Raw genomic sequence first — 13988 nt, forward strand, 5'->3', positions numbered from 1 at the left:
CCTTTGTGTCATTTTTTTAAAACAAGTTTTTTTTTTTCCTACTTGCAGAGCTCCTGAGATTATTTTAGGTTTACCTTTTTGTGAGGCGATTGATATGTGGTCATTGGGTTGTGTAATTGCCGAATTATTTCTTGGTTGGCCCTTATATCCTGGATCATCTGAATATGATCAAGTATGTCAATATTTTCCCATTTTGGATATTCTCAAACTTACTTTTATCGATGAATGTGCACGCATGTGAAGAAAACATTTGATTTATGATATATTAGTCATTACTGTTCTATTACTGCAATACATACTCTAGAATAGAGTGAGTTTATTTATCCCATTTAAATGTCTAATTTAATGGAAAATTGAAACATTTTAAAGTGTTATAAATAAATAAATATTGTGTGTTATATTTTCAATCAAATTATATTTATTTTGTATTGCCACTTAAGGCAATCAACTTTATTTCTTATTATCACTCTTAAAAAGTAGATTAAAAAAAGAGAAAATTTGAAGTTTCATCTTATTACATTTGTTTTTGACAATGTCTTGTTATAAGAATTAAGTTTTCTTTTTTCTGTTATTTGACTGTCCTTTTGAAAACTACTTTACTACGATGGTGCTTCTTGTGAATCTTTTGTTAATATAAAATGATAGGACTTTATTTCATGAAGATTTATATATAAATATATATAGAAAGATATTTCTTTTTCAACATGGGCTAGTTTATTAAAAAATAGTAATTTAATATTTAACTGCATACAATGTGCTATTTAATACACAAATGATAAAAAGCAATTTAATTTTACAATTAATAATAATAAATATTTGTACCATGAATAAATGCAGTTTCTTTAGATTTTAATTATGGTTTTCTACCCTTGATTTAAACTGACACTTGTCAAAAGCTTGCCGACAATGTTCTAATCACTATGCATTAAAAAATAATCTCATAAGTTAAAATTGCCATTTGTAAGTAGACTAAAGAGAAGCTGTAACCGAGCATTGTTTCTTGTTTTAAAAGTTTTGGTTTTCTTGAAATAGGTAATTTTGTCTTCCTCTACTGCAACAACATAGCTACCAACTTTTACCGTTAGGGGAAAAGCATGGTCAAAAAATAAAGTTATCAGCAATTTTTTTTACATTTCTGTCAGGCTATTACAAATGTAAAGTATTATTTGTGTTGGCATTTAAAGTAATTTCAAATCAAATTTTTCAAACCTTGAGAAATATATTTTAGCATTAAATTGGCTACAAGTAGATCATATTGTTCATAAGTTGCAGGTATGCAAAAAAATATTTTGATATATTTTGTCATGAGTTTCATATTATAATTTTTTTTTCCATCAATAAGCATTTGAAAAAGATATTTTTGTTTGTATTAAATAAAATGTTTGTAATGGATAATGATTTTGCATCTTATTGAAAAATAATAGACAAAAAATTAAATACTTTTTTTTTGTATTAAAATACAACTTTGAAAGATATTAGTTGTCATAAAAGAGAAAGTTTTTCTAGGACATATTTTAGTGTATTATGTAATTAGTTCAATTTTAATGTGTATTAATTATCAATTTAATTAATCAGCCAAAGTAAATTTTTTCAACTTTCCCTAGATTCGTTACATCAGTCAAACACAAGGCGTACCTGCTGAACACATGCTGAATGCCGCCACAAAAACAACTCGTTTCTTTTTTCGGGAAACTGATAGTAGTTATCCATTTTGGCGTCTAAAGGTATCATAAGACTCTGTTTATTTAAAAATATGTCTATATCATTTTTGTCAAATTCAGTAATACTGTTTTTTTTTCTTCCCCCATTTCTATTTCATTCTTAGACTCCAGAAGAACATGAAAGTGAAACTAATATCAAAAGTAAAGAGGCTAGAAAATACATCTTCAATTGTTTGGATGATATGGCTCAGGTAAGGTGCATTGTGATGTAATTTTTCAGGCACACATTAATTCCACAGCTATCGTAAACGTTTTGTCTCTGCATGCAGCCAGTGTTGGAGAAAATTATTTTATTTCTTTATTTGTAACTTTTCAACTTTGTTTAGAACTTTTTGGGCTTAAACATTAAATTAAAATAAGGCTAATTGATAATTAAATAAGACTTTGACATTAAATTAAATTAATATGTATTTTTTAGCTAACATATTTAGTGATTTTCATATATTTATTGTATTTTTTTTTAATATTTTCACTCATATATATTAAAATTCTTCATCCTAAGAACATTTTAAAAAACCAAGAAGATTATAAATTAAAGTTAAAGACACTAAATGCTTTAAGGAAAAGGGATTCTAATTTTTTTTTTATTATTTACTGTAAAGTCACTGCTGTATACAGAGATGACAGCTATTACGATTTCGTAGTTAAAATTACGGTTACAATTGAGTAATGAATTGTTACTATTTAGTAATACAAATTGCTACTTTTTACAATTCTCTTGATGTGTAAAAAAAAATTTCTTTCTTTTTTTTCCATGACTCCAACTTGGTGGGTTTTTTCCACTTTGGGAGAAGCTTGTAATCCCTAGTTATATGTATAATTATTCTTCTGATAGCTAATTTGAAATGTTTGTACTTCTGTGAATAGCATCATAACGGAATTTATAGATGATGAAATGTATGAAAAAATTACATATATTTATAGTCATGCCATTAAAGGAATTACATATTTCCTAACTTTTAAAATTTCTTAAATTTATTTTTTTAATCATTCTTAATCAAATTTTAATTAAATTAAACCAATTGTTGAATTTTTATGAAAAGCTCATATGGGTATGTTTTTCTTTTCATGGCAATCAATGTAACGGCTAACTTTTTATGTCAGTACAACTGTAAAACTCACTGTTGCGCAACTAAATCTTTATTTTTTACCACAAAAATTTTTCAGTTACATGGTTATACTAATTCTCAATCTTTTTGGCAATTAGTTATAGCCAAATTATTTTCAAATTTGATATTGATTGCGGTTGCTTTGTTTTTGGCTATTTTACCTTTCGATATATGGCCAACCGTAGATCTCTTCCCATGCTCCTAATTGTTCACTCTATTTTTATTTTGAATTCTTGGCGTTGTGACTGGGGTGCTTTGGCTTCTCAGCCCCAGCTGTTGAATTTTTATCTTTACAGAAAATCTTGATGTTAAAAGAATGAATCTCTTGACCACTTTTAGGGACTATATTTCATAATTTTTAAGTATGGCCATATTCTCAAAATAAAAAATCAATGTTCCTCAAATAAATTTGTTCAGTTTTTTGGGATGAATTTCTCTTCTTTATAACAAATTAAAATGTATCTCATACGGCCAAAGATGTGCTTAGTACTACAATGATGCTGTCTTCACTCACCACTAAATTGGAATAACCACCTTGAGCAGCCATATACTGCTTGTTCTAAATACTTGAAAACAATCAAATGTCTCAAATATGCCTTGGATAGTAGTAAATTTTATAAATAATTGTTGTAATATTCGAAGTAATAGTGTAGCTTGAAATTATACAGTTTAGATATTTCTTATACTAATAATGTGTACATTATTTTTTTCTCAGGTTAATGTTCCAAATGATTTGGAGGGTTCTGAACTTTTGGCTGAAAAGGTTGATCGTCGAGAGTTTATTGACCTCTTGAAGAGAATGCTTACGCTCGATCAAGATCGACGAATCACACCCGGTGAAGCTCTTAACCACAGTTTTGTTACATTAAACCACCTCATCGAATATGCTCATTGTAGCAAGTAAGTTGTTTATTTTAATTATCGTGTATTCCAGTGTATAAGTAAACTTTTCAATCATCAAATGTTTTTTTTTTTTAATATGGGGAGTCTATTTTAATACACTGGTAATAACGACAGACATTAATTGATCGTGGAATATCGATGCATTGTAAACATTGAGATTGATATTAATAAGTCTGAGTCAATTTACCCCTTTAAAAACTATTTTTATTATATTATCTACAACAAAATTTTCTCTCATATTTTCTTTAAATGTAAAGTTTTTAAAGTGACAGTATTTCAACAATTTATTATTTAGGAGTATTTCATAAAATATAACACACTGAAAGCTTTCAAAACATACCATAAAGCTACAAATCTTTCTCTGCAATGGATTCAACTTCAATCTCAATGTTTGATTCGGATTCCAATAAAAAAAATTCTTCACCCCCATCCTAAGAATCCATACTTTTAAAACATTTTTGAATGCTCATTTGCCACGTGTCTAATATCATTTAAAATCATTCTATCCCTTTTTCTGAGCTTATTACTGTATGAACTCAGAAAAAATTTATGTGATAGATGTAAACAATTTATTATTACAGCTAGTTCAATTTTCAAGAATTAAAAATTATAATTAACATTTGTATTTATCCACTATGTATGGCAGCATTAAAATTATTAATAAACTAAGTTGTTGGCTCTCTTCAGGCAAAAAAAAACTTAAATATATACTAGTCTGCAGACAATATATCGATCGACATCGAATAAATATATCGATCAACATAAGTTACCTAGCTCACGTTGTTTTTTATCATTTTTCACGTTGTTTTTGTTTGGTTTTTTAAATTAACAAAACATCTATAGAAGTATCATGGACGTTTCTTGTTAAATTGCTTGTGAGAATTTTTTCCCTTTCCATCAACCATTTGGTCCAAGATTATCTAATTACTAAGATTTATATAAATATATATATATATTTTGCAGTTTACTTTTTTACACAACATACCAAAAATTTGCTTCCTCGTAATCAAAAAGAATGGGCTGACTTACACAATGAGATGCATGGTAATAGGATTGTAAAACAACTAAGTGTCACAGGAACCACAAAGCAAGGGAATTTCATAAATCTGGAAATGTTAGCAACTTTAATTAAAATATCTCGAAAGTTATGGAAAATGAATTTATTTATGAGTGGTTTTTAATAGTCCAATAAATTTATTAACGAAATTGTATTGTTAATAAGCAAAAATATTTTTGATGACATTTTTGAGGCTTTATTAGTTCTGAAGGATTTACCTCTTATGCTTTAGTACAGTAGAATATAGAAATTGTGGAAGAATCTACGTAATTTAATTATGAAGTTTGCATTATATTTTATTTTAATTATGATATAATCAGGGAGCATAGTGTTTTTAAAAAGTGCTCAAAGGTGTTTTTTTATTCGATGTTTGTAAAAAGAACTTAATTCTCTATCTTTTAAAAAGAGTTTTTTTTCTCCTTGCTTTGGAAAGTGATTTATTAAAAATATTTTTTGAGTGGACTACTTAAAAGGTGCTTATTTTTTGTTGAAAAATCTGGCTGCACACCCTGATAATGTCTTGAGTTGTGGTATAAAAAAAAAACTTGTTTGTGACAACAAGGTAGAATTTTATAAACCCTGAGTAAAACTGCAAAAAAAAAACCCATCTAAGTTTCTCAGGTTGGGTGAAATCAAAACTCTGCTTAAAATTAGAATATCTCTGGCTATTACCCAAAAATTCAGTTTTTTTTTTTTTTTTTTCCTAGCTTTGCAAGAATTTTAAATTGATTGACCGACCTGACTTAACACACATGTCAAAAAAAACTAAATAGTTATGACTTAGTTTTAAATAAATATTTATTTGAAATTTTCTCTAGTGTAAAAGCATCTGGAAGCATGATGGATGTGTGTCGTAAAATTCGTCCAGGATTTGACAGTAATGGTAATCAAGTATCCATCGTGAACAGTTTGTCTTCAACTTCAAATGTTGCTTTAGCATTCAATAATACATTGAATAATCTTCAGAATCAGGTATTTTTTTATGTTCTTCACTCTTTTATCTCATTTCTTACATCAAATTTCATTGAAGCTACATTACATGAATTTTGTATAAGTTTTACTTGCTATTTTTATTGTATATATTTCACGTTTTAAAAGTTTTTTTTTATCGAGTTGCGTTATTCATATTTTACAGTTAAGATCAGCAAAAAATTTGCTTATTTTATTCTATTTTAAGTTTATTTTTAAAAGGATATTACAGTTCATAGGAAAACCTTCAAATTGGCAGGAAATTTGATAATTTGATTTTCCATTAGAAGATTGCTGGAAGAAAAAAAATTTAATTAAAAAGTCTCTGACATGCCTAGAATATTACCAATCTTAAAATTATTGGTGACAAATATCAGGTTTTTAGATTCAAGGTAAAGATTTTTAACATATAATGTAATTATTTCTTTTAAAAAAATTGCATTACAGTGAAATAAAACAGCTGTTCTTATTTCACTGTAATGCAATTGTTAATTTAGCGATGTCATGTTTTTCACTAGATCTAATATTTGATACAATAAATGATTAAAAAGAAGTATTTTTTAATAAAATAGTATGAACAAAATTTCAAGATAGAGATAAATGATGGTACGAAATTACGTTTAAATTTTGCCAAATTACTTGGAAACAAGGTCATTGAACTTTATTTCTCAAACTAAATAGAAACTCCATTAAATTATAATTTTTTATAGTGTCATTCATTGTTATCAATTCCTATATTCGATATTTATTCATTTAATTGTTTTTTTTTCTTAGTTTCAATTGCTCTCAGCTGTAAGTTTGTTCTTTTGTTTTCTATCAATTTATTTAAATGTCTTTTTTTTCTGTAGTATCAATTGCAGTCAGCAAGTTTCTATCAACCAGCTCATCAATTAACAGCCCCTGCAAGGGTGAATATATCCCAAACTCAAAGTCAACCTCGAGTTGCAGCTGTAGCAACGAACCAGTATGCTGCTGCTGCAGCAGCGGCCGCAGCTGCTCGTGTAGATCCTTTCCAGCATGCAGCTCAGTCTCTTTGCGTTTCCTCCATTTTATGCCCTTCTTATCCAGGTAATGCTTTCATTCTGTTGTTTGCTTAAGTGATGTATATTTTTTGTAAAACATTTAATTTTCGATTTTATAATATTTTAGGTTTAAATTCTCCAGCAAAGCATGTAGTACCTGTTGTAGCACAGTCTGCTCAGCCACAGGCTCTTCATATTCAACCATCGCTTTTAACACAGGTAATTAAATGTTATGTATATATATTTTGGGGGGCCGGAAAGTAATGTTGTTTCTGTGCATTTGATATTTCTTACCAAGATTTTGTTTTTAATCAATTATGTATTCACCCTCATTAGCAACAACCTTTCAATACCGGATCGAAAAAAATTAATTGGTCTTTAAGACTAACGAATATTTAATGCTCCAAAACAACATTATATTCTGATCCCCCTAATGTATATGTATCATATGCATACAGTTGAAAGTCCCATATCCAGAATCGTTAAACATTGGGAAAGTCAGGAGAATAAGTTTTTCCATATAATAGGCCTTTAAGGTAAAATTTTATCTTTTTTCCAAAAGTGTATTTTTCCAATTTAATTATAAAAAATCTGAAACCAGGAACAGATTTAAGTCGATGTTTTTGTAAAAACATCTATAATTTATAGTGAAACAAATTTTGTCTGGTTTTTTTGAACACTATTAATATTCAGCTTAATAAGTGTTCATAGTTTATTTTTCCATGAAGTTTGTTTTCTTTTACTGCTCTTTTCTTTTCAACAATCCTTTCATCGTTATTGAGACGGAATAAATGTAGATATTGAAAAAACAGCAAGAAGAAATAAAAAATGATGATAAATTTTTTTAAAAGATCTATGTAAGATTAAAAGATAATGATTTTTTTGATAAAGGAAACAAAGTGTTCTTTATTTTGATTGTTAAAAAATGTCTGAAAAATAGACTTTGCGAGTAAGCAAGCATCGAGGAATGAAATTTTGTAGTGCATCTATAAAAAATAGACATATATAGAACAAATATTTATATGTGTGTGCGTTTATGTATTAAAAAAAATTTTCGCCTTTCAAACCCAAAATGTGCGAGTCAGTCCACTAATGTGCACTGAGCTTATAGTATGTTTGCAACTAAAAGAACTTCATTGAGCTTCAATTGCCCATTGGTTAAGGCACATGAGATGTTGTGAAAGACTAGGATTTTGTCCTTTCATCAATGGCAACTTGAAACCACCCAGCTTCAGATCAATATGTATCAGCTTATCTTAGATGTAAACACTATCGCTATGCAATGCTAACCACATTGCCCTCATCATGCTGTTGTTGTTACTATAACTTTAAAACAAACTATTAAGTTGATATAAATATGCTACAGTGTTAAAACTTTTTGTGGACCAGTAACACTTTAAAAAGATTTCATAGTATTGTTATAGTCTTCTTTATTAGCTCGACAACCTGGCATTGAGCCCAACCTAATCTTTCACCTGTAAGTTTTTTGTCTACAGTACAAGATATTTTTCCAAGCCATCTAACCATCTTAAATTCAGTTTGCTTTTTCTTTGAGTGCCTATTGGTCTGACGTTAAAGTTTGTTAATTTTATTTTTTATGCATCTTACTGATGTGGTCTGCTTATTTTGTTTTGATAATTGAAAGAAATGAATGATATCTGGTTATTTGTATCAACGGTTGCTGTAATTATAAAAGCAAGATTACTTATAATAAATTCACTTAGTTGAATTCTAAATAAAATTTGTCAAATAACAAAACTAATTTTTTTTATTTGTTTTGTATTAGTTAAATAGTTTATTCAATTTGTCATTAAATAGTTCATTAATTTGTCATCATTAAAGTATGCCATTACTTTAGTAATAACAGTGAGCAATGTCTGAAAATTTTATTTTTGATTGTATAATAACTACTAAACAAAATTTGATTTGATCTACATAATTGAACTTTGACAATACTTTCTTGTATCAAAGTGCCTTTTTAGTCAATTATGTAACCAGTTTCAAAAATTGATTTTTCTTATGAAATATTTAGACAGTTGCTAGAACAATCTTTAGAACATTCATAACAGTCTTTAGAAAGAAAATATCCTTAGTACTTAATCCAGAATAACAGACCTCATCATTAGGTTAATTTCCATATTGCATAACATGAAAATAAATTAGTTTGTTAACAGCCAGTCCAATTTGCTTAAATTTGTATGTCAAAGTTAAAAAAATTTTAGACCATTTTTTAATTAAATATGATTTAAAATAGGTCTGTTATAGCTTTTAATGTGTCATGATTGTATTCTAGGTTGGTGCACAACAGTATGTCCCTGTTTCAGTTGTAGAACAAAATGGTCGCCAGATGCTTTTGACGGTAAAGTGTTTGACAATTATATCTCAAAAGTCTTGAGATATTTTGTATTATTTGCTTAATTTCCATTTATTTTTGTAGAATGCTATCCAGTCTGGTTGGCCTACTAGTCGACAAATGTTTGTGCCATCCTGGCAACAACTTCCTTCACAACGAGCGATTCAGCAACCATTACTCTCGGACTCAGAAACGTGGAGTCGTTCTTTAGTGTTAGAAAGAGCAGCTCTATTGTCAGATCAACCAGCAGTCATACCAGTTGTATGTATTATTGTCTTTTAAAGCTTTTCTTATCCTCTCTTTTGTTACTGCTCTTTGATGATTAAATAATTCTTTTTTAAATTTTTGAACTAATTGACCATTTAGAATAATATATATAATATAAAAATAGATCTTTAATTCAAGTTAAATTTTAATTCAAGGCAAACATTATCTCTTTATTGAAAAACACCCTTATATCATAGTAGCATTAATATTTAACCCCTTGACTTAAAATCCAGAGATAAGTAAGCGTAAGATAATTGTTAAGTTAAAGGGTTTAAGTCCAGATAACTCTTCAAAAAGAAATTTAAAATTTAAGCATGCAGCTTTGCTTCAAGTTTAGTGCTCCGAAACGTTAGCTATTTTTTTTCCTTAGCAAAAGCTTTTCAAAGATGTGCCACTCTTTAGTCCTGGAAACTGAAATCAGTCTTGAAAAAAATCAGTGGACTAAGTTCCATCAATATCTCTTTCCCAATTGTTTTTTAAATTAAATTTTAGCAAAAACGTTATTATTTTAATATTTATTGCTAAATAATCGGGTAATAATGTCACTCCACAACGAAAGAATATTATTGGTTGAATTTCAACATTTACTTGCGAAAATAAATTTTCTACTATTGTTGAATATAAATTCTGTTTTAGTTAACGCTTTCTCCCGTCTCTTTATAGTTAAATTACAATTATTTATTTTTTAAGAAAGGAAATCTATTAAGCTAAGATGAATGATAATGGTGAAATGGAAAATTAATTGCTTTACGAAAAAGTCAGTGGTTTATATCGCTGTTTTACTCAGTGATTAGTGTAAAAAAGTATACTATGTTAGCTATTTTTGTTTTGTTTGCTGTAAAGAAAAATATTGTTTATTTTTTTAGAAAAAATAGAGAAATTATTGATTTACTATATGAGCCATTATCATGGAAAGGTGCATTTTGATGTCAGATAGCTATAAATTTCTGTAAATTCTAATAAACAACACTGGAATGTGTTAATTAGTCAAAAAATAAATTCAGTCTTTAAATTTTTTTAGAGTGGGACCCGTCCATCTATACATTTAAAACATGTGACTTGTGATTGCTCTGTTGTAAAAGGGATTTTAGTTAAACAGCGAATATTAGACTTTCTGAATAGAAACTGTTCAATATGCAGTCACAAAACTGTAAATGATAAAATTTTTCTGTTTTAATTAAATATTAATATATTTTTGATGATTTATGAAGAAATCTTTGTATTTTAGGAACTCCATGACTCTGCTGTCTACGAACATCTTAGAGACCGGACTCATTTAAACCATCTTTTACCTCAAGCCTTGGCACCTAGTGTTCAGCAAGCATGGGGTGTTGTAGCCTCTAATTCATCCCACTGTAATTTAATACCAACAAGATTGCATCACTCTTCTAATGGCTCAAAATCCTCTAGTAGTAACAGTACATCGACAAAACGCCAAACAAAACTAAGGTAGGATATACAATAGTTATTTTTAAAGATAAAAAAATATTTAGATTTTATAAATAGCAAATTGTCATGTTTTTGATGCACTTTACCACCAGAAGTCTTTTGACTTTATGAGTTTTCAAGAAAAAGAAACATTTTCTTTTCATGTGTTACGTTAATTTCACGAAGATATGCCGCCCCTGCAAAATTCGACTTAAGAGGGAAAGCTCTTAATTTTAAAAGGCATGAAATAAGGTGCTCAAAATTTGACGGTATCAACAATTTCTTGCTGAGTTAAAGCATCTGTTACAAATAATCATTCATAAATAAAATAGGTGATTAAAAGATTAAAAAATTATTAAAATAACTATTCAATATACAATGAATGAATGTATGCCATCTTACTTTAAATCAGTTCAATAAATTTCATAATAACTTTTCAAAACTGCACATAAATGCGTGCAATTCAAACGTGAAAAGTTGCTAATGCATTTTGTTAATAGATACTAATATCAGTTTCTTTAAATCAAGAGATTAAGCTGCTGAAAATAACTCAAATAAATTATTAAAATATAATTTAATTAAAAGAACCTTACTTTGTTCAAAAATATAAAACTGTCGCAATTAGATCACATATCTTAATTGTAATTTTATTATCAAAGAAAACTACATTTTCGTGTCAGTAAGCTATTAATTTATAAAAAAATCCTGTAAACAAAACGCTGAACTACATTAATTAGACAAAAACAAACAAAAAAATGTTTTTTATAGTAGCACCCATTTAATTACATTCCAAGACTATGTAAGAAAGATTAAAATTATATTTAAAAATTTTACCCTAGTTCACACGAGATGAATTTGGACTTGCTTTTAGCGGTCTGAGCCTAAGATATATAGGATTGTTTAGAACCAGTGTCACCCAAGAAATACATTTGCAGTCTCGTCACTTGGAATTTGATGTCTAATCAAACGAATTAGAGGAAAACCTTTTCTATCGTTAACATGTGAAAGAAAAAGCGAAGAGAAAAATAGAACCAACTAAAACTCCCAGTTACTAAAACGAAAATTGTAATTGAAAATCAAAAACTTATGCAAAATAAGTCATTTAACAATTAGTGTAGCCTCACGAAGCAAAAGCAGCAAACAGTTGTGCGGATCGAGCGGTCCCCCAGATCAGCAATCGATATGAGCGAATGGTATTGATCAGTTTTTTTTTCTTTCATTGTCATAAAAAAGCTTATTTCATTATAAATTTAAACATTGGGTATTCTTTGTACGTATCGTATCAATTCAGTTTTTCATTAATTAAAACAAAAAGCTAATAGTGGCACATAAACGGAAAATGTGTTCAGACTAATAATACCTTACTCCTTCAGACCAATTACTAAATTTTTCTAATGCTTGATAAATGAATGAGACATATTGTTTTTTAGGCCTGGAAAGGAGAAGGACATGAGCAACTCTCAATTGTCTCCTGTAAAAAAGAGGGTTAAAGAGAGCTCTCCACCCAAGTGGGAAAGTCCTCTGACTTCACATCATATACAATCCAATCAAAACTGTTGCATACCAGCCAGTCAGTGGGATGTCACACACTCTTCAAAATCTTATGAAAGGTATGTCTTATTGGAGTGCCTAAGAGAATTCAATTTTATTTACTTGTTGACTTTCTTAATGGCCGGATTTTTTTGGAAAGTGTATCTACTCATTGCCTTTTTTTTTCTTTGTGTATTATAAGCAGGGATTGTATGTTGATGAACAAAAAATTCTTTAAAAAAATATTCTAAGACAGCCTTTACATGCCATCAAAACTATCTAAAAAATTATTACATTAGCTTTTTTTTTTTTTTTTTTAATTATTGTAACTTATGTTTATAAATTTATTAAAGAGTTAAATATATAATTTAAAAATAAATACCTGATTGAAAAAATTTTTTAGTATTTATTATTCTTTAGTTACTATCTTGAAAAGCATCAGAATTCCATTGTATTATAATTTTTTTTTTTTTTTTTTTTTTTTTTTTNTCTTTTTTTTTTTTTTTTTTTTGTGTTCTGTTAATCGAAAGATTTAGAATGGTTTGCAAAAATTAATTTGAAATTTCAGAAAGAAACTTACACTTAACACAAAATTTGACATAATTTATAAAGAAAATTATTAGTTCACAAGTAAACTGCTCTTAAAATTATAACTGTTATTCGAAATTCATAAAAAATAATAAAAAAAATATCCCAGAATTTTGAATAATGCCCCTTAAAAATATGGTCAACCGAAACACATTTATCAACAGCATCCTAGCCCTGATTATTAGGCTTTTTTGTTTTTCTAATTTTTCTGTATTAAATATAACACGGCACATTTTCAGCAAGTTTTAAGTTTTCCTTTTTTTTATGCGTATATATACACATAATATTTTGCAATTTGTTTAAGTATCGACTGATTTTGATATAATGACAAGAAGAATTAAAACTTAATTACCATATTTATCTTTTTCACTTTTTTGTATTAACTTAGGGTAATTATTCTTTTTTTAATGAAGAAATTAATTATTACCTTTCTTAACCATCTCAAGATAAAGAATTATCTAACGTTAAGTTAATACTTTTTTCTTATTTGTTATAAACTTAGAATTTAAAATTCACATAAATATAAAAAGTTTAAGCTGAACGTGGAAGTTAATTTCATATACTTGAGTTTGTAAATACACAAAGAGGAGAAGGTTCATGCTTTTATTGAATTAGTTTATTTTTTATTTTCCCTTTTAGTGTTATTTATAAATCTATAAAAATTTTATTATTCAAAAAATTTATATTAATTTCTATTCACTTGATGTTTAAACAACTGTGTTTGATTGTATGAAATTTTTTTATAGAAATCGAGTACCAGCTAGATCGGACAAGGTTCACCAGAGGCCAACTATAGTTATACACGATACTCCTAGTCCGGTTGTAAGTGTCATCACCATCAGTTCAGATTCTGAAGAAGAAATAGATTCAACAATCAGGTATTGAATATTGTCTTTATTACTTGTCGGAAAAAAGGTCTTACTATTAATTCCTCTGATTTTCAATATTTGGTAACTAATGTAAATTTCTGCAATTCTGGTTTAACTTTGAAATATTTCTCATTAAATTTTTTTTCTTTTTTCATCCAAAAAAAGCATTTGC

At 27.9% G+C, this 13988-nt stretch overlaps 1 protein-coding gene across 1 annotated transcript in view; it reads left to right on the forward strand.

Annotated features, from left to right (window-relative positions):
* Window positions 1-13988, forward strand: part of LOC107456488 (homeodomain-interacting protein kinase 2) — a 56161-nt gene that overhangs the window by 24908 nt on the left and 17265 nt on the right. The window contains exons 7-18 of the mRNA XM_071184420.1: window positions 49-172; window positions 1605-1724; window positions 1826-1912; window positions 3546-3730; window positions 5609-5762; window positions 6608-6827; window positions 6909-7000; window positions 9075-9140; window positions 9219-9395; window positions 10630-10850; window positions 12260-12439; window positions 13694-13825. Of these exons, the coding sequence (XP_071040521.1) occupies window positions 49-172; window positions 1605-1724; window positions 1826-1912; window positions 3546-3730; window positions 5609-5762; window positions 6608-6827; window positions 6909-7000; window positions 9075-9140; window positions 9219-9395; window positions 10630-10850; window positions 12260-12439; window positions 13694-13825 (1758 nt within the window). The remainder of the gene's footprint in view (window positions 1-48; window positions 173-1604; window positions 1725-1825; window positions 1913-3545; window positions 3731-5608; window positions 5763-6607; window positions 6828-6908; window positions 7001-9074; window positions 9141-9218; window positions 9396-10629; window positions 10851-12259; window positions 12440-13693; window positions 13826-13988) is intronic.

The sequence above is a fragment of the Parasteatoda tepidariorum genome, chromosome 8 (genome assembly GCF_043381705.1).
Source record: "Parasteatoda tepidariorum isolate YZ-2023 chromosome 8, CAS_Ptep_4.0, whole genome shotgun sequence".
Classification (NCBI taxonomy): Eukaryota; Metazoa; Arthropoda; class Arachnida; order Araneae; family Theridiidae; genus Parasteatoda; species Parasteatoda tepidariorum.